This window comes from Trichosurus vulpecula, assembly GCF_011100635.1.
Source record: "Trichosurus vulpecula isolate mTriVul1 chromosome X unlocalized genomic scaffold, mTriVul1.pri SUPER_X_unloc_1, whole genome shotgun sequence".
Taxonomy (NCBI): Eukaryota; Metazoa; Chordata; class Mammalia; order Diprotodontia; family Phalangeridae; genus Trichosurus; species Trichosurus vulpecula.
In genome coordinates this window covers 915,591-941,560 of record NW_023494377.1, presented here as the reverse complement: position 1 = coordinate 941,560, position 25,970 = coordinate 915,591, and the positions used below count along the sequence as shown (strand labels likewise).

General features: G+C 41.9%; 1 protein-coding gene across 6 annotated transcripts in view; it reads left to right on the top strand.

Annotated features, from left to right (window-relative positions):
* Nucleotides 1–25,970, top strand: part of NUP62 (nucleoporin 62) — a 59,871-nt gene that overhangs the window by 4,046 nt on the left and 29,855 nt on the right. For 3 of the 6 annotated variants that reach the window (XM_036740479.1, XM_036740482.1, XM_036740480.1), the window contains exons 2-7: nt 10,354–10,642; nt 11,672–12,048; nt 13,682–13,792; nt 18,322–18,417; nt 19,658–19,759; nt 24,813–24,930. In XM_036740479.1, the coding sequence (XP_036596374.1) occupies nt 10,365–10,642; nt 11,672–12,048; nt 13,682–13,792; nt 18,322–18,417; nt 19,658–19,759; nt 24,813–24,930 (1,082 nt within the window). In that variant the 5' untranslated portion in view covers nt 10,354–10,364. The remainder of the gene's footprint in view (nt 1–10,353; nt 10,643–11,671; nt 12,049–13,681; nt 13,793–18,321; nt 18,418–19,657; nt 19,760–24,812; nt 24,931–25,970) is intronic. The other 3 variants (XM_036740484.1, XM_036740483.1, XM_036740481.1) reach the window with 3 other exon arrangements.

Genomic DNA, 25,970 nt, shown 5'->3' with positions numbered 1-25,970 from the left:
AATATCATTATCTTTGCCTGGATTATCATGCTGAGTTCTGAGTTAGGAAAGATACCGATAAGCCAGAGCTTGTCTAGAGGAGGGTAGCCAGGATGGTGAGGGGACTTGAGAGCATGCTATTTAAGAATTGGTTTGAAGCGCTAGGGAAGGTTAGTCTGGGTAGAGAAGATTTGGGGGGGGGGGGGGCGGGGAGGATATGATTGCTTTCATGTGGAAGAAGGTCTTAAATTAGCAGCACAACTTGGAGTGATGACTAGAAGTTGCAGAGAAGGCTGATCTAGGCTTTCTCTAAAGAGACACTTGGGCCACCATGCAGGAAGCAGGAAGTTAGTTCCCCCTTAGAGGTTTTCCAGCAGCAATTGGGTGAACAGTTGTCAGGAACATTGTTGATGACTTCTTGTGTGCACTGCATTTGATGGACTTCTAAGGTTCCTTCCAGCTCTAAGATTTCATGTTTCTGAGTCTGCATATTGGAAGAGAAACAGGAGCTCAGAGCCTGTAAAGACAGGCCAGGTAAATCCTCTAACTTGGATGGGCTTGTTCTAGTTAATGCCTGCAGGATAACTGTGCATGTTGACAGAAGTGGATCAGAGACCTCTAAAGCTGGAAATATCTTAGGTAATTAAAGCTCTACCTCTCATAGTGCCTAGTTATGTTTTTGTTTGTTAACTAAAAAGGGCTGGGGGCCCATTCTAGAACTTTTTGCTTAGGCCCCAGAATTAGTAAGCTAAGCTGTTTGTTTGAGGAGTACTTGAGTTTTATATAGTCAGTAATAGTATCTCCTTTCCCTCATTTGAAGGGAAAGCTAGTCCAAGATTAGCTCAGAGATCATTTGTGGAAGGTTTGTTACACATGTGGTTTACTAGACATGGCTACTTTGGAGAAAGAGATTTATAACAGTAGTTATCCCTAAGGGCTTTAGCCATTGCACATTAATCAGTTTGAGGTCCAGCCCTGAAACTTTATTTAAAGCAGAGTTCTGGCATATTGTTTCCAAAATCCATCTTTGCTTCTTTTTCTTCCTCTCTTCTCTTAGAACTTTTTTCTGTCTCTATGTTGTATGAAGGAATTAGACTAGGTGACCCCTAAGGTCCTTTTCTGCTCTGGGTGTCTTCTTCTTCTTTTTTTTTTTTTTTTCTTCTTCTTTCTCCATTATCTAAGGCAAGCATATAATGCCCAGAGGTCTACCATCTTCTACCTCTGTACAATTTTTCAACCAAATTTGAAGAATTTCTTCTGTTTGGCATTTAATGCACTTTGCCATGTGGCACCAGCTTCTCTTTCCTCCAGGCTGATTGTGCATTACTCTCTAACATTCTAACCCAACTGGCGTACTCGCTGTTCCTTGCATAGGATGTGTCATTTCCTACCTGTCTTTTCAGGGGCTCCTGTGTGAAATGCTTTCCCTCCTTATGTCTGTCTCTTGGAACCTGTGGCTCCCTTCAAGGCTCAGCAAAAGTACTACCTCCTAGAAGAGGCCTTTCTTATCATCCCCCAAGCCCCTCCCCAATTATTTTGTATTTACTTGGTATATTTCTTGTATTTACTTACTTATGAACCTGTCATTGCCCATCCTTTCCCATTTTCCAACCCCCGGAAAAATGTAAGCTCCTTGAGGGCAAGGATCTGCCTCATGTTTGTATTTGTAATCTCAGTGCCTGCCACAGTAGGCACTTATTAATGCTTGCTGCTTCATTGTTCTCAATAATTAAGCCTGCAGTATGTCATGGAATATTTGGGTCCTTGGAAATATTTCACAGAATGAAAAGATTTGTGTCTCCACTAATTATTTGATATGCTTCTAGAAATGCTAACTATAGGAAGAAGAAAAGAGCAGAATTAAGACAAGAGCAGTATAAGCATCGGTAGAGAGAAGACTGAATTATACTATTTGCAGGTGACATGGTGGTATACTTTAAAAACCCCCAAGATTTCAATAAAAAAAGAAAACTAATTGAACCAGTGCAGCCAAAATTAGAAGAAAAGCAGGAAATGAGGGGATCTTCACAGCAAGTTTCTTTGATAAGGGTCTCATTTCTCAAATATATAAGGAACTGAGCCAAATTTATAAAAATATGAGCCATTCCCCATCTGATAAATGGTCAAGGAATATGAACAGGCAGTTTGCAGAAGAAGAAATCAAAGCTATCAATATTCATATGAAAAAATGCTCTAAATAACTAATAATTAGAGAAATGCATACCCATCAGCTTGACTAAGATGACAGACAGAAAAGGAAAATAAATGCTGAAGGGGATGTGAGAAAAAAAAAACAGTGCTAATGCACTGTTGGTGGAACTGTGCATTTTGGAACTGTTCCCACAAAGCTATAAAACTGTGCATACTTTGATAGCAATACCATCACTAGGTCTACACACCAAAGGGATGAAAGAAAAAGGAAAAAGACCCACATGTACAAAAATATTTATAGCAGCTCTTTTTGGGGTGGCAAAGAATTAGAAAATGGAGAGGCTGCCCATCACTTGGGGAACAAGTTATGGTTTTTGAATTGTGCTGTAAGAAGTGGTGAAAGGGATGTTTTCAGAAAAATCTGGGAAGACTTAGATGAACTGATGCCAAGTGAAGTGAGCAGAACCAGGAAAACAGTGTACACAGTAACAGCAATATCGTAAAGGTAATCAACTGTGAAAGACCTAGTAAACAGCTCAATACAGTGATCTGCCACAACGCCAAAGGAGTCATGATGAAAAATGCTGTGCATCTCCAGATAGAGGAGTATGGGCTCAGAGTGGAGATCAAAGTGTATTTCTCTCTCTCTGTCTCTCTCTCTCTCTGTCTCAGTCTCTCTCTGTCTCTTTCTGTCTGTCTGTCTCTCTCTGTCTCTCCCCCTACCCCCCATCCAAACATAGCTAATGGGGAGATATGTTTTACATGATTTTATATGTGTATTAAGTATTCCATTTCTTGTTTTATCAATGGGCAGGGGAGGGAGTGGAGGGAGGGAGAGAATTCGGAATGAAAATTTTTTAAAAAGAAACCAATTGAGGTGATTAAAAGCTTCAGCAAGGTAGAAAATAAATCTTAAATCACCATTTCTGTACGGTTCTCAAAGTCTAGTCTGGGTAGGTGGGATCCAGGAACTCCCTTTCAGAGGACAAAAAGAAAGAAACAAGCATTTATTAAGTTCTTACCATGTGCCAGGTATTATTCTAAGCACTTTACAAATATCTCATTTTATCCTCACAATAACCCTGCAAAGTAGGTGCTATTATTATCCCTATTTTACATTTGAGGAAACCGAGGCAGACAGGTTAATCGATTTGCTCAGGGTCACACAGCTAGGAAGTATCTGAGGCTGGATTTGAACTCCACTCTTCCTAACTCCAGACCCTGCACTCTAACCACTACACCATCTAGAAGCCCAAGGGTGTCCCAAATCCTTGGGTCTATGAGGCAAAATTATTTGATCATAATTCTAAGACATTTTAATTTCTAATATGGTAAATGTTGATGCAATGCACATAAACAAAAGCTCTTTGGACAATCCTCAGTCATTTTTAAGAGTACAAAGGGATCCTGAGGCCACAAAGTCTGAGAATCACTATTGTACATTACTAAAAAAAAACTCAGGAGAATCTACACTAGGAGACATTCCATTCAAAATAACTACAAAGTACATAAAACAGTTCTCAGTTAAAGTACCACATGTTACATACAAATACAACTACAAAACACTCTCTAGAAATAGAGGCTTATATATTCTCAAATGACTTCCCTCTCCATCAGTTTATGTGAGACTTTGCATGTTTCTCTGAATTCCTCCTGTCTCCTTAGTTGTGCTGCCATGATATAACACTGTTTGACCATTTCCCAGTCTCTGAGCACCCACTTGGTTTCCAGTTTTTTTCTACCACAAAACGGTGTAGCTACTAATATTTTGTTATATTTCACCTCCTTGAGGTATATGCCCAGTGATGAGATTACAGGATCAAAGGCTATGAACAATTTAGTAACTTCAATTATGTAATTTTGTGTGCCTGTCTTCCTATAATCCTTCCAATACTACTAATATCTTTTATCATCTTTTCCAGCTCGATGAGTATAAGGCAAACCCTTTCAAGTTGTTTTCATTTACCTTCTGTTGTCCAATGAAAATCACTTGAAAGATTTCACTCTTGTAAGTTGCTTTACTTACAGACTTCCATGTTTGCTGGAATACTTACCTTCTATTAAGGGGTTGCTAGTTGTGGAGGTATTGAAACAGATTGAATAAAGAAGAAAACGCAGCACAAAAGTGGCCCTTTAAATGGGCAAAAGATACTGGAGCCAATGAGATTGCGGCTTTACTCTCACTCTTTTAGTATCTTAGGATACCCCTGTGCAGCCTCTCATATATTAATGGTCTGTCTTTCACTGTCTTTTCTCCCTCTGAAGTCATTGTAAGGTATTGTAACCAACCTAAACTTCTACCTGAGATGTTTCTTTTCATTACCCCTTTGAGTTCATTGTAATTTTATTTCAAGAATACCGTGGTCCACGATTTGTGACCTTATAGCCTCAGTGGAAAAATATTGATGTTAGATGGACCAATTTAAGATCATTGAAAACACTATGATTTCCTGCTGGGAAATATAGGCCCCTAGGCACATTGTCTATCTGAAACACCTTTCCAGAATATGCACATAATGGCTTCTTAGTCCTTTTTTCTTTGACTTCTTTGCAGCTTTCTTGTCCTTCCCCTGCCCCCTTCTCCCTTGGCTTCCTTCTATTACTCAGCTCTCTCCTACCTGTCTGCTTTTTTTTTTTCCAGTCAAGATTCTCCTATTTACTAAGTGTGGCTACTCCCCGACCCTCCCAGTCCTTGTCCCACTCTCCTCTTGCTTTACCCTGTCCCATGAAGATCTCAGTTTAGCTTCCCTGGGTTTAATCATCTCTCTGTAGATGACTCCTCCCCACGGCTCCCCCTCAATCTACATTTCCAGCCCCGATCTCTCTTCTGAACTTCTGCAATACAAATAGCCTATTAGAGTCTCCTCTGTTAGAAGCATGTATCTCAAACTTAACGTGTCCAAAATTGTCCAAAACCCTAGGCTTAGCCATTTCTGATGAGGACACAACAATGCTTCTAGTCACCCAGATTTCCACTCTCATTTATCTATGGAGTATTTGTCCCATAGAGAAATGATCACCTCTCACCTCCCTCATTTCAAGTGCCAATAGATTGTTGGCACCACTTTAGTCTTTGTAGCCCTAGCACCTAACATGCAGCCTGGCACAGAAAAAAGGCTTCATTCATTACCTTCCGTGGTAGTTTGCCAAGTCTTACCAATTCTGTCCCCACAACATTGCCTCCACTTACACAGCCTATGCCCTTCAGGCCCTTATTACCTCTTACTTAGACTATTGTCCTTCTAAAACACTTTCTAATTACCTCCTAAATGGTCTTCCTGCTTCCCTTCTCTTATTCTCCAGCCCACGTTCTAGGTGCTGCCAAATTGATGTTTATAAGCCACAGACCTAACCATGTTAGTCTCCTACTTAGAAATCTCTGGCTCCCTATTCCCTTTAGAGTAGAAACAAAAGCCTGAGCTTGACTTTCAGAGCCCTCCACAGAAGGGTGCTCCCAGCAACCTTTCCAGTCTTGTTTCATATTATCTCCCTTCGTATACTCTCCAAAGTGACCTCTTGGCTTTTCCTAATACACCACATCCCGTTTCCCATCTCTTTGTTTTTGTCCAAGCTACCCCTTAAGTCTGGAATGCATTTCTTCCTCCCTCATCTCCATCTCTTAGAACCCCCAGCAGCCCTCAAAGCCCAGCTCTGGTAATCCTGAGTCCCTTCCTCCTAGCCCCCCACCCCCTTAGTGGTCTCTTTTTCTTAGAACTCTTTGATTTGACTTGGTCTCTGTTTACTTTGTGTTTAGCTCCTTTAGAGCAAGGACCTATTGCTTCCTTCCTATCTTCCTGGCTCCAAGTGTATAGCACTGTGGGATTTGCCCATAATCTGTTCTTAACAAATGCTTATTCAATTGTCTTGTTTACTGTTGTGTGTCTTATTTAGACTGGGCAGTATGCATTTTTTTTTTTCATTCTTTTTGGTTTTTGACTGTGAAAGGTGAAAACTGTCTCTTCTCCCACACCATGATAAAATTTGGCTTGGATTTGGTTTGGACTCCAGATGTAATTTGTTGTAGGGAAGTGATGTCAAACTCAAGTAGAAACAGATCTCTTTCATCACATATTGACTTAGAAATCCACAAATTAACATTATCTATGTTGTATTATATTTTTATTTACTTTGTTACATGTTTCCCAATTGTATCTTAATTGGGTTTGGGCACTCTTGAGTATCCTAGAGTTTGACCCTTCTGGTTTAGGGAGCTCCTGTTAGAAAAGCCCACCTTCGAATGCTAATCTGCATTTTCTAGTTTTAGTGGAGTGACTTACCCAGAGTGCCATAGCCAGGGTGCAGCCAAGATGAGGTCTGGCTTCAAGGCACACTCTAACCATCCTGTGCCAGGCTGCGTGCACTTCTTTTCAGCAAGGAATGAGGCTAAAAATCAAAAGACTAAGAAAATGAAATCCTAAGACAAGTAGAGGAAAGGTTCATCTTCGTGGATGGTGCATTTGGTGTTTTTAGGCTGGTGGTGCGGACTAATTTAGTGTCCCCAAAAGCTTTGAAACAAGAAGCTGCCTGGATTAAAATATTTTCATACTATATTTAGGGCAGACATTCACATAATTGAAGGAAACAGATGAGGAATCAACACTGGAAATTACCTTTTTCAAGAACTATATATGTACTTAAAATACTTCACATAAGTGCTAGATGTCCCAAACATTTTAGTGCAGTTTTAAGCTTTAATGAAGCTTAAGTAACAAGAGCACATCTATCCCAGGGTTGTTCAGCTTTAATACCTTAAAAACTGTATGAAGACTTTTGGGACCACCTCTATAAGGAGTTAATAATAATAGCCAACGTTTATATAGCACCTGAAGGTTTGCAAAGCAGTTTGCTTACAGATATTATCGATTTGATCCTTAGAACAACCCTGGGATATGGGTGCTCTTCTTATCTGCTTTTTACAGATAAGGATTCCAGGTCTTCCAGCACTCCCCACTACATTTCTGGCCTTGTGAAGTCTGGTGGGAGCCTCTCACTGGGATTACTTTGAAAAAAAGCATTCAATTGAGCATCTAAGTTCTAGAGGGTTTAAATGTAAAACCAAAACCAAAAATCCTTAAACAAAATCCCAGTCTCATTTCTTTACAGTCACATACCATATGTACATCCACAGCACTAAAGTATTCACATCCCAAACCTTGGTTTTAAGTACAATATTTGTTCTTAAGTGGAAATACTCCTTGCTCTCCATTGCCACTTCCAGGTTCTCTCCTTACCACAGTCATTCAGTAACCTCTCCTTTGAAGTCCATACAATCCACATTGTCCACACAATCAAAATTCTGGTAGTGGTTGTCTACAGACCTCCAGATCACTCCCCTTCCTTCCTCAATGAGTTCAGTACCTGGCTCACAATCTTTCTCTTCCTTAACTCCTGCCCTCATAATAGGGGATTTCAACATCCATATTGACACTCCCTCAAACACCCATACCAGCCAGTTTCAACCTACTCACTTCCCATGACCTACTCCTCTACCCTACCTTAGCCACACATAAAAATAGTTAATTATACCTTTGATCTTGCCATCACCCATAAATGCACCATTAACATGTTCATGAACTCCGAAATTCCCTTCTTGACTTTCCTCTTCTCCTTCAGCTTGCTTATGCCAAACCCTATTCTTTATCCACACTGTGACCCTCCAAGGTCATCTCCTCCACACTAGCTGCTCTCTCCTCTTTACCCCATCTTGATCACTTGGTGAATCAGTTCAACACTACACTGTTCTCTTGTGCTCTGCCAAGCCTCAGCCTTGGATGGCTCCCACCGTCTGCTGCCTTTGTTCCTACACATATGCTGCTGAATGAAGGTAGGGAACAATCACAACCATTCTTTGACTGGGTCCCCTACCAATTTATGGTACAGAACCTCAACTGGGCCCTCACTGCTACTAGACAATCCTACTCTACCTCCCTTATCCACTTACTTTTCCACTCTCCACGGCAGTTTCCGTGGGTCCCCCTCCCTGTACTCTCTCACCTGAGAATCTTGCCTCCTATTTTACAGATCAAATTGAAGCTATTTGCCATGAGTTCCCTTCTCTTTCCTCTTCCTCGTCTCCTATCACTCAGATTCCTTCTGCCACTCTCTCTTCCTTCACCCCTGTCTAACACGAAGAGGTGACCTTCCTCCTCTACCTGCTAAGGTGATCCCATTCTATCCTGTCTCTTCTAAGAGTCTCCTCTGTCATCCTCACTCTTTTACTTATCTTCAGTGTCCCTCTCTGCTGGTTCCTTTATTGCCTCCAAAAAGGCCTGTGCCCCCCATCCTGAAAAAAAAAAGTCATTTGATCCTTCTGTCTTCACTATTGTCCTATATCTCTTCTGCTTTTTGTGGCTAAATTTCTTGAGAAGGCTGTCTATGACAGGTACCGCTAGTTCCTCTCCTGTCACTCTCTTAACTCCCTACAACCTAGCTTTCACCAATGATTTCCTAATTGCCATATCCATGGCCTTTTCTCAATCCTCATTCTTCTTAACCTCTCTTCAGTCTTTGACACTGTTAATCAGCCTCTTCTCCTTGATACTGTCCTCTCTCTAGGTTTTCTGGATACCACTTTCTCCTGGACCCTCTTCTCTTCTCTTTCCATACTATTTCACTATCTCAACAGCTCCCATGGATTTAATTACCATCTCTGTGCTGATGATTCTCAAATCTAGCTATCCTGCCCTAACGTCTCTGCTGACCTCTGCTCTCCCATCTCCAACTGCCTTTCAGACTTCTCCAACTAGATGTCCAGTAGGCATCTTAAAGCAAACATGTCCAAAACTGAACTCATTATCTTCGCCCCTAAACTGCCCTCCCCCCCCCCCCCCCCCCCGCTTCCTCAGTACTGTCACTGTCTTCCTGGTCACCTGGGCTCCCAACCTAGGTGTCCTCTCTCACTCCCCCACATCCAATTTGTTGGTTTCACTTCTGCAATATTTCTCCAATACATCTGGTCTCTCCTCTGACAATATCACCTCCCTAGGGCAAGCTCTCATCACCTTTACCCGGACTATTGCAGTAGCCTGCTGGGTGGTCAGCTTGCCTCAAGTCAAATCACCCTCCATTCGGCCACCAAAGTGATTTTTCCAAATGCAGATCTGACCATGTCACCCACTTAACTCAGTAAAAACTGTTGGCATCAAATACAAAATCCTCCATTTGTCATTCAAAGCCCTTCATAACCTCTTCTGCCTCGGCCTTTCCAGTCTTTTTACATTTTACTCTTGGACTCTGTGATGCTGGCCTCCCTTCTGTTCTCTGAACAAGACATTCCATCCTTTGGGTCTGGGCCTTTTCTATGCCTACTCCCCTTGCCTGGAATGCTCTCCCTCGTTTTCACTTTCTGTATTTCTTTGGGTCCCAATTAAAATTCTATCTCCTACAGGAAGTCTTTCCCAACTCTTTTTACTTCTAGTGCCTTCTTCCTCTTAATTATTTCCAATTTATCCCATTTATAGCTTGTTTATACATAGCTGTTTTGCATGTCGTCTTCTCCGTTAGCCTGTGAGCTCCTTTGAGATCACAGACTGTTTTTTGCCTTTCTTTGTATAGTGCCTGGACATAGTAGGCACTTAATAAATGCTTATGGCCTTTACTCCATGACTTCTGAGGCCTCTTCCTATTTTAAGATTTCTATGAACTCAAAATCCTGGGCTATTGGAATTAGGCTCAGAGAACTGCCCTTATACTTTGTCCCAGGTATACTGTCCTAGACAGCAGGATTATATTGGCAGGAGAAACTTTGGCATTGTTGTAAACTAAGATCTTAGTGGCTGTTGTTAAAAACTGACAAATGATTTCAGTTGTAGACATAGCTAGTGTTGTTAGTGCCACATTTTCATTTAGAGGCCCACTTAAAAATCATTTGGTGCCCAATGAAATTTTCATTATTTTCCAGTATCTGTTAATGAAGCATCATGTAAACTTGCATGTACTACTACTGACAAATCTTATCTGACTCACTGGCTTTCCATTGTTTCTCAAGTGAGTTATTTAAGGATCTTCCTGTCAGTGCATCACGTATTTCAAGTTGTTCTCAAGAAGGTTAGGAATATAGGAATTAGGTGGGAATGTTTTTTTTTTTTGACGAAAGATATTTTTTTTTTGGTACTGAGAATTCCAGTTGCTATAGTATGGTAGGTTTTTTTTTTTTTCCTTCATCCCATTTAGATTTCTAAAATGACCTGATTTCCCCTCCCCCCCTCCCCCCCCCCAAACCAGGGTTTGGAATCATGAGTCAATTTAATTTTGGAGGATCTCCTGCCACCGGAGGTGGTTTCACCTTTGCAAAGACAACTACCACCACAGCAGGACCAGGCTTTTCTTTCTCCACACCTGGCTCTGGAGGAGGGTTTAATTTTGGGACTCCCTCCCAGCCTACCGCAAGCACGCCTGCTACTAGTTTGTTCTCCCTGACCACCCCTGCCTCAACTACACAGACTCCAGGCTTCAGCTTTGGATCACAGCCCACACCAACTCCAGTTTCCGCTACTCCGGGGTTTTCCTTAGGGTAAGAGCTATACAGTTTCTGGCTCTCTAAACAGCTGTGGATATAATCACCTCTCAAGGACAAGCTTTTAGTTTGGAGCAGGGATAAAGGGTCAATCAATTTTATAGGAAGGCATTTATAAAACTACTATTTGGAATTGTACCACTCAGTCCCTAAGTACTCTCTTAAATTAAACCTGTCTCTGGATCGAAGCAAATGGAAGGCTGATCTGCAGCCAGAATTCTTTGTGACCCACTGAAGGATAGGAGGAGGGCTCTGAGAGTTTGGCATGTGTCCTTATTGTGGCTCTCTAGAGTGATCTTTATCAATGTAATAACCAAAAACTCAGTATTAAAAGCATCTCCCCCCCTCCCCCTTTTAAAATGAGTTTCTTTGTCAATCCAGTCTGACCCAACCACTCCCTTTAGTGACTGAGAGAACCATTTGCTGCTTCCTTTCAATGGCACCTGTGAGGTAACTGAGCAGTTACCTTCCGGAATTTTTCTTTCCCTTTCATTTCAATTATCTAATAGTTTGTGGTTAAAGAATGCCAGGATAGCACTTCTTTGGGAAGGCAAGTTGAGCAGCAGAACATTTATTATCTAGGTTTATGAAATGCATTAAGATTTTTTTGGGTCTGTACCCAAGAAAAATTAATAGGATGCCTGTCATTTGGCATTGCCACTCACTCTCTAAAATACCAACTTATCTTATGAAAATAGTCTCTGAGAAGACATAGCATTTCTACCCACCCTAAAGAAAATCCTAGGAATCACTCCTCCCCTGAATCCTAGTTTCGAGTGATCTTTCTCCTTTATTCGGAGCAGGCCAGGATCTTGCATACCTGTCAATGAGCAGCTAGCCCATTACTTAAAATATACTAAGATCTGGCTCTGTTTCTGTGTATTAAGCTGAAAATTAATCTAGTACAATTGTTCCTAGTTATAACTTAATTTGGTATAGGCTCTAAGAACTGCCCTTTAGTAACTGACAGCGCTTCTGTGTTGCTTTGTTAGTCATAGTTCTGACGCATTTCCTTTCTCCGTTTAGGTTAAGTACACCAAAGTTAAATTTGGGCAGCAGTGGCACCCCATTCTCTTCAGGTATCACAGGGGGCTTTGGGCTTGGCAGCAGCACACTTACTAATTCCATAGCAAGCAATGTGTCAAGCCAGGCCTCAACACCTACTGGCTTTATTTTTGGCTCTTCTACTACCGCCGCCCAACCTACATCATCTATAGGATTCTCCTTCCCCAGTGGAAATGCCTCCCAGATGGGGACCACTGGTTTTAACCTCGGCTCAATGGGGAATGCAAGTCAACCAACAGCATTTACAGGGTTAACCTTTGCTGCTGCCACTCCAGCTTCCACTGCAGCAACTTCCACACAACCATATACTGCCTTCAGCCTTGGAGGACAGCCTACAGGTAAGCTTTCTACTGCTCACTCTCTCCCGGAGAAGCCGCCTATCCAAGGTTCCTTGTGAGAGTCTTAGATTGATTTTCACAGTGACTTAGCTTATTGGGGGGGGAGGGGGGGCTTCATCGTGGAGATTTCTGAAACTTATTAGTAAAACTGGTGATTAAATAAGTTGAGAGAGAATTCCAGGATCACTTGGTATACTGGTCTGTTTCATTAGTACTTTTGACACCTGTGTGCTTATATTCCTGTTCACCATGGATATGTTCTTTGCTACTTTTTAAAACATAATTTCAGAAATGAAGCTAAGAGAGACCAAAAATGCCATACCACAGTAGTAAGTACTGTAGAATTTTAGAACAAATTAAAAATACTCATACTAACCTTTGATGCCTGGCATGGTTAGGGAATGGGATGTTTTGTGTAAAACATTCTGCTTAATAGTTTACATATAGTATGTAGCTAGTATATGTTATACTTGGGTTACCAATTTTCAGTTAATTGTAATAAGATACACATAACGCTAAAACTATCATACTGAGCATGATCCATTATCTTTCTTTTTCTCTCATTATTTTCAGTGAACGAAGGGTGCTTGTAGTATGACCCTAGAGTTGTCTGTCATTAGGAAAATAGACAATTGTATTATAGATGTTTTAATAAAGAGTTCTAATGATAAGATCCCAAATGAGCCATCTTTTGTTTTAGGTAGATGTTATAGATTGGTGGAAAACTGCTGGGGGAGCCTCTTAATGAATGTTTATAATGACTTGATTTTATAATGGGTTTTAATAAACTGAAAAAATGAGAGCTAATGAGATAAGGTATCACAAGCAATGTAAAGAATGAGCCATTTATAATATGTTTAGAATGGGGCGGGGGTGGGGGGGGAGATTGGATGTCAGAATGTTTGTCTCTACCAAAAAATCCATTTAAGCCTAATGAAATGAGGCCTATTTTCTTGATTCTTGCCAGAAACTAAAGGAATAAAGTTATAGACCATTAACTCGACTTTGCTTGACTATAATTATATCATTTATTTAGTATTGAGTGGGGAAATTGTTTTCATACTGGTTTCACTCACCAGGGAAAGGTCCTGTTTCTAGGAAAACAAAACTCTTTGTCTCTGAAACCCTTGACTCTGAAGAAGTAAGGCTACTTTCAGTTCAAAGTAAGTGACCGTACTGATGTGTTTAAAAGTCCAGCCAGCTGTGGGTACAGTTTAGGCAACTGAAAATATGCCAGTTCTGAGGCCAAGTGATTAAGATCATAAGTGTAAGCACAATACGTCAGCTAAATACGACAGCCTTTGGCACTACGATGTGATTGTGTTTTGTTGGACTGAACAAATCTGTTTTGCCAATAGCATGATTGGTGCAATATTCAACACCATTTCCTCCGTGTGTGCTTTAGGAATTGCTGCCGATGGACTGTCTTTATACTAACACGTCCTTGTATAAAAGCAGCAGTTTAGGGATAGCTAAGCTGTAGGCAATGGCGGATGGAAACAACTGCCAAGCAGCTCTACACCTGGCAGTGCTCAGAAAGCGATGCTGATCATTTTTCTTTCAGATACACAGGTACCTGCTTGCTATCTGTCACTAATTGATCTTTTCTATCTGTTCCTTTATTTCTCTCCAGGTTTAGGATTTGGATTATTGGGCTCCACAGGCTCTCCTGCTGTACCCACTACATCACTGGCCTCAACCTTCAGTCAGGGACCTGCCTTGTCTTTTGGCCCCAAATTCTCAGGTAGATGACTGGGAATGCTTGCATGCTCACTTGCCTGCAGTCTGATAGAAGGTCCTAGAATCAGTGAGAGTTTGGAGGTATGGAAAATGGTGCTGAGAAGCTCCAGGTATCCAGAGGCCATTTACTAGTGCTTTCTCTTCCTTCCCAGCGGCATTACTAGTGTATTTAGGACCTGAGAAAATTAGGTCATGTGCAACCATGTTGTTTTGCACCAGGGAATGGGCAACTCTAGATAGAAGTTTAATTATTTCAAACTATATTTGGGGAGTTCAAATCCAGCCTCACTTACTAACTAGCTGGATGACTCCAGGCACTTAACCCTGATTGCCTCCAATAAAATAGCATTTATTAAGTGTCTACCTTGTGTCAGACACTGTATTAAGCACTTTACAAATATCTCGTTGAGTCCTCACAACAACCCTGTGAGATAGATGCTATTATTACTTCCGTTTGACTGATGAGGAAAGTGAAGACAGACCGGTAAGTAGCTTGCCCCGGATGACGCAGCTAGTGAATGTCAGAGACCAGATTTGAGCTCAGGGCTCCCTGACTCCAGGCTCAGCCCTCCATCCATTGAGCCACCTGGCTGTCCATTGGCACTGAGTGGAAATTCACTTCCTTCCGAGGCAGCCCTTTACGCTTTGGACGGCTCTGATGTTAGGAGCTGAATTCTTCCCTTTCCTCTTCTATGGGATAGTTTTTCAAGTATTTGAAGACAGCTATCATGTCCTCATAAATCTTCTCTTTTGCGGTCTAGACAGCCCTAGTTCCCTCAAGCATTCATCGTATGGCATAGTTTTAAGTACTTTTCCTGGACACCTTCCAATTTGGGGCTTTTCTAAAATGAGACACACACAGGCGCCCGCCCCCCGCCTCGCCCTGAACCAAGAACAGTGGTATCCTTACCTCCCCCATTTAGTTACTGACAAGTTGCCAGGCTGCATTTGATGAGCCCATATCAGATGTTTTCCTGCACCCAATTTAATCACAGATATAGATGGACAAATGAAAGCCCAGAGTTTTTATTTGGGGTCCCCCTCCATGTTTGTTGTCCTATCATTGAGTAGTTGGGATTTGGGGAGAGGGGCAGGAGAGAGTGTTGGGGTTTTTTTTTAACTGATATAAGATTTTATTTTTATCCTTGTTAAGTTTCATCTCAATCAATTTGGGCTGTTCCAAGCTTGCTGACATTCTGACATCCCAACTTCATGTATCCACAAATGTGACAGGCATGCCATCAATGTTTTTATCCAAGACCGATAAAAATTTTCAGTAAGACAGCTCTATTACAGACCTTCATCGGGATTAATATCACTCCATTGACTCTAGGTCCAGTCAACCAGGTCCAAATCCATTCTAACCCATGTCTTTCCATCTTGTCCACAAGGATATTATGAGAGACTTTGTAAATGCCTTGCTGAAATCCAAGTGTTCTATGTAGATGGCTTTCTTCTAATCTACCATTTTAATTAAAAAAGGAAATGAGAGCTAATCCAAAAAGTTAGACCTGCCAAAAAAAAAAAAAAAAGAAAATGAAGTTAGTCTGGTGCAAGCTGGTCTTAATGAGCCCATGCTGCCTCTTAAGGATCACTGCTTCCATTTCAGAGTTCTCAGAAGCCATTCCTTGGAATAATGCTCTCTAGAATTTTGCTAGGAATCAAGTGAAACTTACAAGCTGATAGTTTACCCTTTTTTCACCATCAGTACAGCTTTTGCCCATATCTAATGCTCTGTTTTGGCAGTTTTTCAAAGATCATTCACATTGACTTAGCAGTCAGAGCTGCATGAGTGCCCTGAGATTTACTTTATCCAGCCGATTTGATTTGATTACAGTTTGAACATTGAGGACAAGGTAGGTGATCTCTTGCTACAGCTTGTTGCTTAGGTAGAGTGGGGCCTTGTTCAGTTTGAGGCAGCATTTATGAAGCCTTTAAAGGTTATGATGGTCCTTACTGTCCAGGCTCAGGCATTTGTACTTAGCTTCATAGGCTGAGTCGTCGTCATATGTTCGTGAACACGAGGAGAGTGGTGTTTAGAAATGATTGGCCTGGCAACTGGCTGAATGCTGGAGTAGATAAGCAGATTAGAGTCAAGGAAGCCAGTTCTGGCTTTGGCAGGAATCACATTCTCCAATATGAGGTGTTAGGTCTGGCCTAGGGCGAGCATGGAAAGAGAAGAAGGATTGTGAGACATTTCAAAGGAAGAATTGGTGGGAATTGTCTAACTAGAATTGGTGGAAATGATTGGCCGTAGAAGAAGGAGAGGGAAGAACTAGACAACTCCAAGGTTTTGGCCCACAAGATACGGGCAAATGGTGACAGAGGGAGAGGTTGGGGGAGCTGTTGAGAGGGAAAGATGAAGAGTTTAATTTGAGGTGACAGGATATCCCAGATGGTAATGAATTCGGAGTTAAAGACCTTTCCAACACCCTGGACTCACAATTTGTCAGCCTTGAATGAGCTTTGCCTCCACTTCAGCCAGTCACCAAAATGTCCACCCCTTCAACCTTTTCATCATTTGGAACTCAAGGTCTTGAACATTGACATTCCCTTCTGACCACAACTTCCTCTGCTTCCACCTGACCCCTTCCCTCCCTCCTGCTTCACCTGTTCCTTGCCCTCGTTATAATCTTCGGTTCCTGAAGCTCCTATTCTTCTCTGTTTCTTTGCTCCTTTCTGGCCCTCTCCTAACTTCCCATTTAGCCTGAACCTCACAGCCTGCAATTTCTGTGATGTCTCTGCTACAACCCCAAGATCTTTCCCATCTTGATTTTTCACTTCTTTGATATTCCTTGATAACCTGAGGTAACACCAGGCTTTATCTCTCTCTGCTCCCACTTCGGGCCGCTGGTCATGGTTAGAGAAAGGTATGAAACCATGCTGATTCAGTCTGCCCCAAATCTATTCTGTTTAACCTCAGCTGGGCCTTTTACTGCTCCTTAGCATTCCTTTCAAGCCAGTCTTATCTTCTCCTTATTCTCTTCTCCATGAAGACTGTTCTGACCTTTTTCCCAAGCCCTCGATCCCACCTCTATATCGTTTTTTTCCAGCAGATAATCTGGCCTTCCCACATGGACTTGCTCAGCATCCTTCCATGCCTCTAAGCTTCTGAACCTCCAACTATCCTTTCTTCCCATCTCAAAGGAAGAGCTGTCCCCTGTGTCTTTACAAAGCTTATCTCCTACCTCCGTGGTTTTGCTTAGACCTTCATGTCTGTACAACTGCATTTTCTTCTATTAAGTTAAATTTTTAAAAATTAGCAATATATAGAATAAAATCTCACGTGTTGTAGTCAGATTGTGATTGACCTGTTGACGGGAGAGGTTCTCTAGGCTTCTCTACTACTAATTACTTTGAGCCTAAAAACATAGCTTCTTTTGTGAAAGCTACGGTATTGTCAGAGAGATTCCTCTAATTATTGTGTACGAGAAAAACAAAGATGATGAACTCATATTACTTGTATAGCTGGATTACTTTGTATAGCTGGATAAACAGAGCATTGAGTTGGGCCCACCAGTATTTATGTTGGATAGAAACTAGAGATAGACATGAGTTGGGCCCAGAGTCGAATTGAGAAAAGATCTGGCTGGATTGCATTTGAAAAATTATACCTTACTTTCAATGAACCCAAACTGCTTTATGCCACAAACATCTATCACTTTAACTGCTCTTCCCCTCTCCCCTCAACACCCCAGCCCCACCCCAATTCTTCCAGTGACACTTGGACTATAAATCTGTGGTCTCCTTGTTAAATCATCAGCATGGGAAAATCAGGATTACAGGTAGTCCAATGGAAAGATACTTGATGGGCATAAGTAGATCACGTCCTCTGTGTGATGTGTGTTGTAAGACGGTGGCCTCAAACTCAAATAGAAGTGGATTCCTGCCAGCCTCACATTGACTTAGAAAACCACAAATGAACATCGTTTATGTTGTGTTGTATTATTTATGTTGTTAAACATTTCCCACTGACATTTTGATCTGAGTCACCTTGCACTTGGGAGTTTTTGTGGGCTGCAAATTTGATACTTTTGTTGTAAGAGACATTCTTGAATCTGTATGACTGCAACAGGCTAGTCATGTAGAGCAAGAATGAGACAGGATTTATGGTGCAAGTGGTCTGTTGCTCTGCTGAGATATTAAAAAGAATGAGAAGAGAGGAGAGCCTCTCACATTTTGGGTAGATCCTCTAGAGAAAGTTGATGGGAAAATGTGGATAAGAGTCAGGCCTGAGATGTGATCCTCCTCTGCTTTCTAGGCCTTTTATCAACAAGTGATTAGCTTTGTGTTCTGATATGTCTCTTAACCTCAGTGTTCTCATCTGTAAAATGGGATTAATCTCTACCTTGTTTCCTATGAATAAAATAATGGGTGTAAGATTTTTGAAAGATGCTGTATAAAAGATTATCTCTTCTTTTTGTATTATCATTTTCTTCTATGAGCCTTTTACTCTCTGTAGCTTTCAGGTTTCAGGGGATGTGATTGGACTTGTTTTTTATTTGAATCCATGTAATGCCAATTCTTTTCCAGCAGCAGCAACCTCTGCTCCCACCACCACTGTGCCTACATTGTTTGCTTCCATAGCAAGTTCTTCCCCTCCAGTCTCTTCTGCCCCAAGTGTCTCAGGTAGGTCACCAGTTTTAAAGACAATCTCATCCATTAAATCTGGGCTCTTAACTGGGAACTTGTTAATAAAACTGAAGGTCCCTTCCGCCCCCGAATTCATCATTATACTTGGTCTGGCCAGCATCTGCTATTGTTCTCATTAGCAGCTCCATCAGACTTACTGATAGAGCTTTCATTCTGAATTTGGGATCTGAGTGATTATTAAAGCATATACAGTGTCTCAATGTGCACCACATTGAAGCAACTCTTTAGACCTGGCAAAAATAACTGGGTATTTTCCCAGGTGTGTCGAAAGGAAGAGGAAGTCTCACTGCCTGTGTGAACGTGGTGAAGGAATAAATGGCAGGGACAAGATACAAGTCTCTGAGCACATTGAACCTTGCTCTGTATTGTGTGCTAAGGCCCAGAGTGATCTTGTTGCTCTGTATTTGGTTAAAATATTAGAGTCCAAACTGTCAGCGAAGGTTTCAGGACCTTCTCTTCTCAAGGGACTCATTATATTCTGGAGGCTGATTTGCCCTTCACTTTGCCATCCCTCTCATCTTTGAAAAGGAGCTGCAAGCAACAGGTGTCAGATTTTCCTTTTGACCGTGGGTCTGCATTGCTGGAATTGTTCTGTGACATCTCACTGAAACCTCGTTCTTGCACCATCTTGGTTCTATTACAATGCTGTAAAGTGCTGAGCCTCCCCCGCCCCCAGCCCCAATCCCTATCATTGGGTAGTGAGGTGCTGAGAAGTGCTGGAATCAGAATGGAGACATTTGGCCTCCACCCTGCAGTGAAGTAGGCATGGATGAGCTTTTGGAAATGGCTGCTAGCTAGTAGAATGCTGTTAGCTCTTTGCTGCACTAAGAGACTCTAGTTTTGGAACACAACTGTGATCTAGAAAAATTCTCTTGATTCACACAGACTTCCTTTTCAAGTAGGGCACATTTTGTGAAGGTATAGTATATTGTCAAGATCACAGATTAAAATTTAGAAGTCTTGGACTGATTCCATTTAATTGATGACTTGGTATATGATATCTGGCAATTCACTTTCCCTCCCTGGGCTTTACTTTCTTTATAAAATGAAATAATAATATACTGGAAAAAACCTTGATTGGGATGATCAAAGTATCAACGAAAGGGTTTTCAAATGTTCCTTAGTAGCTAAATATGTTCCATTTTCTATACTGTATCAAAATTTCTATACTGTATTCAATAAGTTCCAATTTCTATACTGTAATTGTTCCCAACAGTTGGGGCCCCATCCACTTCAGTTGGAGCACCTGGTCTTGGAGTGTTGGGATTTGGATTAAAGCTTCCTGGTTCAACAAGTGCAGCCACTTCTACTACCACTAGTAAGTTCGGGATGCGGGGCTGCATGAGGGGCTCATTGGAGGCTTCTGAGGCTGCCATTGCAGTGAGAGAAGTCAGACTCCAAAGCTGAAGGGCTAGTGTTCACAGCACCATGGAGCGTACTAGGGGCTCTGTGAGCCTTGTCTCCAAAGAGCCTCATCACAGCCCAGGTATTCTCTCCATCTTACAGCCGATGAAAGGATTTACCCAGGGTTGGAAAGCTAGTTCATGTCAGAGGCTGGATTGGAGCTGGCACCTGCTTTCAGACTCCAAGACAAATGCTTGCAGAGCATTTGAGAGGTGGCTGGGACCATGGCACCAGAGTAGGAGTCAGAAGGCCTGAGTTTTTTTATTTTTATAGTCCTGGCTCCTCTGACCTTGGGCAAAACCACTTAACCTTTCTGAGAAATCTGTAAAATTGTCGAGGTTGTTCTGAGGATCAAGTGAGATTGTCTCTTAAAGGGCCATATTGGTGTGAGGGGGCAGGTATTTCTCAATGCAGGGCATTAGTAGATTACCACCGAGATAGCTAGATACAAGAAATGCATCTCTGAGCTAAGACTGCCATCTTTCATTTCCCAGTTTTCCTCTCTGTTGTGGTATTAATTTTTCCCTTCTGACTTGACTACAATCAGCACTATACTTGTCCTGAGCAAAACTTGCTTTCAGATTTTTCTACTCTTCTTAATTATTTTATTAGCGTATCACATGTTACAGATGTTAATACCTCTGATGCATGGAAGTGTTAACCCTTGAATACTTCTTAACCCCAGGGCTGTTCAACATCATTCATAAGAGAGCCCTGCTTTGTTACTGGGGATATCTGGCTGGGGTCAGAGAGGCCATAGCATTCCCAGTACAAAGTCAAACCCAGGAAAATAATTGGTGGTGCGCAGGAAGCAGGTGCCTAGGAAGGAAAGCTGGACAGTGTGGTTTTTACATCTTTTGTTTGGATTGTGAAGTTCCAGAACATCTGAGGACATCAGAACATCTATCTGTTTAAGTGTAAATTCAGAAACATGTTGCAAAGCCAAATAAAAAAGAGTGTTTTTAGTCCTCTGCTGTTTTGGGTCGTGTAGCCTACTGCCTTTCTCCTTTAGGGATAATAAAGAATGACTCTTTTTTTAATTCATTCATTCATTTATTTTAAGAGTGACTTAAAAAAAAAAGTTGACTCTATAAAATGTCTGAGACTTGCTACTTGTACCTTGGTGCGCTTCCTTTTCAGTTTTACAGCTTTGCTTCTTGTCAGCCAAAACAGCATTGAGATTTAAATATTATCTCCTATGTCAGAGTCATATGAAAGGTAAGAAGAGACAAAGGTCATTATCAGTGCCATAGAAACCATATGTCGAATGATTGAGAATTTAAAAGGCAAGCTTTTATTTTGCACTGAAACTGATGGGAATTGGGAATATCATGAAGGTGATTCTCCCAGGATTGATTAAGGACTACATCAATCATTCCTGTTTCCAGAGAATGAGTTGAATTTTTCAGAGGAAAGTCAGAGATCATAAAACTTTAGAGATAGAAGGGAACCTAGAAATCATAAAGTCCCACCTCCTCAGGTGGTGGCCCATTAGAAAGGGAGCTAAGGTCCTGAAAGGTCACGGCTTCCCCCAAAGTCATAGACAGCTAAGTAATGGTGGAGTCTAGGTTAGGAGACCTTGCTTAGGTCTCCCAGGTTATCAGCGAGTCCAATGTACTTTCCACTACACCGTGCTGCCTCTTCTCAGATCAGGGAAATAATAGAACAAATAAGGCCTCTGAGTAATGCCATGATGGGGTGGACCTATGGTCTACTGAATCACTAACTGACAGTGCCCTAAGGGACTTTGTGGGTGCTGGGTTGTCTTCTGTGATATTGGCTTGAAAAGGTCCAGGATAAACCCAAGGGTCCCCTCTAGAAACTCTTAGTACCTCATAATGGATTTGTCACCCATGAATACAACTAAACATTTTTTGGTTTTGAGCTTGTTACTTCTCAGGGCAAACAGTTCCCTCAGATTTTCTACCCACTGTGCTACATTGTAAGACATCACTCCATTCCATTTCAAACTTGCAGGGAGGCCCTCCAGGTCTGGCATTTGGGGATATGGTGAGCACAGCCTTTCTCATTTTCCATCATGCCTCCTACACGTTTGTTGCCTTTGGTGTGGTACACTTGTTTGAAGAAGCCAGAAAGCACAACAGAGCCTAATTTTGAGCCCATGAAGTGTTTTTCCTGAAAGTTGAGCACTGACAGGTTCGATTCAGGAACCTCGTGACTCCCAAATATGTATTATTGCTTTGAGGTCAGACTCCTCCTTCCTGAAAATAGAAGGCCTGTCGGCTCCTTCTTTTACAACATAGAAATGGTGCTGGCTGTTCCCTCCTTCCACCCCAGCTCTTCCCTACCTAGGACCTTAGGAGATGAGAGTGGGAGGTTGGCTTTCTGTCACAGTTCCTTTGGGCAGTTGGCTCTCTCAATATATATTTTTTTTCAACCAGCCAGGTATTTACATGGAACCTGCTGTGTACCAAGTATTTAAGCTAGGTATTCTGAAGGATATGGCAAAAGTATACCATGGTCTGTGTCCTTAAACTGTTCCTCAAAGTTCATTTCTCATGCCATGGATGACTTCCTTCCCATTTTTCCCTGAGCTCTGCCCAAAGGCAGTAATAAGCATTCCCCTCAAGCCTCAGGCACCTCTTTGGTTTATACTTCTCTAGTACACTTAATCACTATGTCTTAGAGATAGCTGTTTGAGTTTTATTCTCCCTCCATGAAAGCTGGGTCCTTTTGTTGTCTAAACTTTGGTATCTCACCCACACCGTATGGAAAGAAGAGTTTAGACCTGATAGGGTTCACATGTAGTTCTACTATTTCTTGGAGTTCTCCAGCAAGTCAAATTAGACCCTTCAGCTTTCCCTGCAGCCTTGAGGCAGAACTTCCATTTGTTGGACCAATAAGCATATAAAAGAAGAAAGGGATAGGGGAATGCATTCATAGCCTGACCTTGTGGCTGCTTGTTCTGTCTCTCTCTCCCCACTGGAAGTACTGGGGCTATTCACAGGCCAATCACATGCCGAGTGGCGTGGGAGCCGACCTAGGCTGCTTGGATGCCTCCTTTAGGGACCTTCGTGGGCCCTTTGCTCCTGGGGCCTCCCCACCTTGATGCAGTCTTCCCCAGTATACTCTCAGACACAGTACTGGTTGTTATTAGGCTAATTCCAAGATTGGGGAGTACCAGCAGAGGGAATGTGCCATAAAAAGACAGACATGGGAACAGAGCCCCCAGCCCTGAAGGACACAGTTGGTCTTTCATTTTGGAGGGTATCTGAGAAGAGGCAGCTGTACTTTAAGCCCACCGTGGATAAGAGAGTCTATCCCCTGAGTTGGTCCTGTTCTACATCTGGTTTCTTAAGTACTTATTCAGAGATGGGCCAGAACCAAGTGGGAGCTAACTGACCTCAGGGGATTGAGATGAGCAGAGTTTAATGACTTTCTATTTGCTTTTGTCATACTTCACAATGAGATAAAACAATGAAATAAAAGTCTCCTTATCTATTGGCCTAGGTTATGTATAGGATATGTCTGTACCTCAGGCACTGAGTGTTATGTTCCTGAGTCCCCAGTCCCACCTCCCCCAACCCCCACCCCATTGCTTTAGTTCTCTTTATTTAGTTATCAGTTTTTGAGGTGGAGCACATTACCATTGCCAGCCCCTGCCCCCTTCTAGCCCTGGAACTATGGTTACCCTTGTGGTAGACATTATCTTTCCCTGCCCTTCCCAGAGAAGAAAGTTGAAACAGCAGCAGCCTGTGACTCTTGGTTCCTGGCTTGGGGATGACCAGTGGAATCTCCTAGGGATTGAGTAGCCAGCAGAGCTAAATTTGTGGAAAATTGGGGGTCTGGCCGAATAATAGAACAGGCAGTTGACTAATGGAGAAGGAGGTCAACCGGGCTATTTGTGGGGCCTTTAGATGGAGCCTAATGGCTGGAAATAATTGAAAGGGGCTGAGTTCCTGGGGTTTGCTATGCAGATTTAGCAGGCAGAAGTTTTTTAGGCCTCCTGACTTTGCAGGGCTATGAAACAGAATGAGTGAATGACAGGAGCTTGATATTATCAAGGACATACCCCAAAGTCCCATTCATCCACACCCACAAAAATGTCAAGTGATATCATTTGATAAAGGAATTGCTTCCCTCTCTCTTTTACTGATAGTCTCATTTGGGTTACTTTTGCCTTTTTACTATTGTATTTCATTCAATCTTTTGTGCATAAGAAAAACTGTCACTGAACAGGCAGGCAGAATGGCTAGAAATCAGCTCCTTGAATATAAGGAGGTAGAAGAATAGTGAAGGGTTACCATAATTTGCCGGCTTTCTTATAGACAACCTTCCATTTCCTACCTCCACATCTTTGCAGAAGCTTCCCCTCCCCCCCACCCCCATGCTTAGAATACTCTATCTTCTCCACTTCTTGAAACTGTTTATTTTGTAAATAGTCTGTGTTTACTTATCCGTGAGTACTTTGTTATCTCCTCAGAAGAATATAAGCTTTCTAAGAGCAGTAACTGTCTTACTTTAACCATCTGTAGCCCTAGCACAGTACCTGGCCTCTTAATACATTTTTTGTTCGTTGATTGATTTCAGTGTCAGAATGTGTAAACACACTCCTAGGTCAAGTGGCAACTAATTTTGAATATTTCTAATAGATATTTCTTAACAAATTCATTGTCTAGTTTAATAGATGTCCAACTGAATTTCTTTAGGTGTAGGAAGTGTGATGGGGGCAGTCGAGACCTGAGATTCTGCCCGCAACACTAACGCCAGCGTTAGAAACCCCAGGGATCATTTGACTCAGGGCAGATCAGCTCCTCACCAGAAATGGTATTGTAAGCCTGCACTGGAATGCTGTGTGGCTCTGGAGGTCCTCCATTGGCCCTCTCCCCTCTATTTCTTTCATAACAGCATTGCCATCTAAGCCACAGCCTTCCTTGTCTTTGAAATGGTAAGTGATATCATTGGCTCTTGGTTCTCCACTTTAACCTTGTATCCTTTTGTTTCAGCTACGACCTCAGCCATCACTTCAGGCTTTGGCTCGAATATAAAGCCACTGACAACACTCGGCACTGGCAGCATTCCTTCCACCTGTGCCACTTTGCCCTTAGCTACTGCAGCTCCAAGGTAAGGCATGATTTCAAAGTACTCCAGGATTTCACTTCACTGATGAGGCAAGCTCTTGGGTGTACATAGCTCACTTGGATATCTTCCAAAAGCATCTCAAATACAGAGGAACTGCTTCGGAACCTAGATCCATTTAGAGGCTAGATTTCTGTAACCCTTTGACAGGAATATTAATTTATTTGTCTTTGTTAAATACTGGGAAAAAACAGTCCATGGACTCATAAACTGGAAGGAACCTCAGTGACCATGTAGTCTTACCCCGTGGTTTTATAAAGGAAGGAACTGATTTATCTAAGGTCACATTAGCCTGTTAGTATCAGAGCTAGGACTTGAGCCCAGGTTTTTCATTCGAGGCCAGGCTTTCTTTATGGTGGGGTTTGGTTATAATGTATTCCATTGTTGGAAAAAAAAAATAACACCACCCAAAAAACCCCCACTTCTTCTAGCAATCTTTTAATGAGTGTGCCAATATGTCTAAAGTAAATCTACTACTTTTAACTTATTTTCATTTTTAAATTTTTTTTCTATCATTTGAACCCTTTCTAAGCCCACAAGTCTTCATTCCAGTATCCTTGAATGATGGAAGGTGGTCCTATATCTTCAAGCCAAAGATCAAAACGTCTAATCTTTGCTTAGCTATCCAGTGTCTTCTGAGACTCATAGTTTTCGAATAACAATCAGCAAAATAACCGTTCAGTTTCTAGCTTAGTGGCTTATTAGTGTAACTGATGTCCTAATTACAAGCCATTAGGTCAACAAAACACAGTATTTGGTTTAGCTATGATTGTCCTGAGGTAAAATCAGTAAGCAAAGGATTACGACTGAGATTAGCATAGGGTCAGAAACATAGACTTCAGGATCTCAGGGAAAAGAGGCATAGCCAATGGCAAAATTAGGAACTAAAGCCAAATTGTAGAACATGGTTGGATGGAGCCATGATTGTTTAAGGTCAGGAGTCCCAGAATTTGGCTGAGATGGGTGGGAGAAGCACTCTTGACTCCAGGTTCAGCAGCTGGAGAAGGATACCAAAAATATTACCA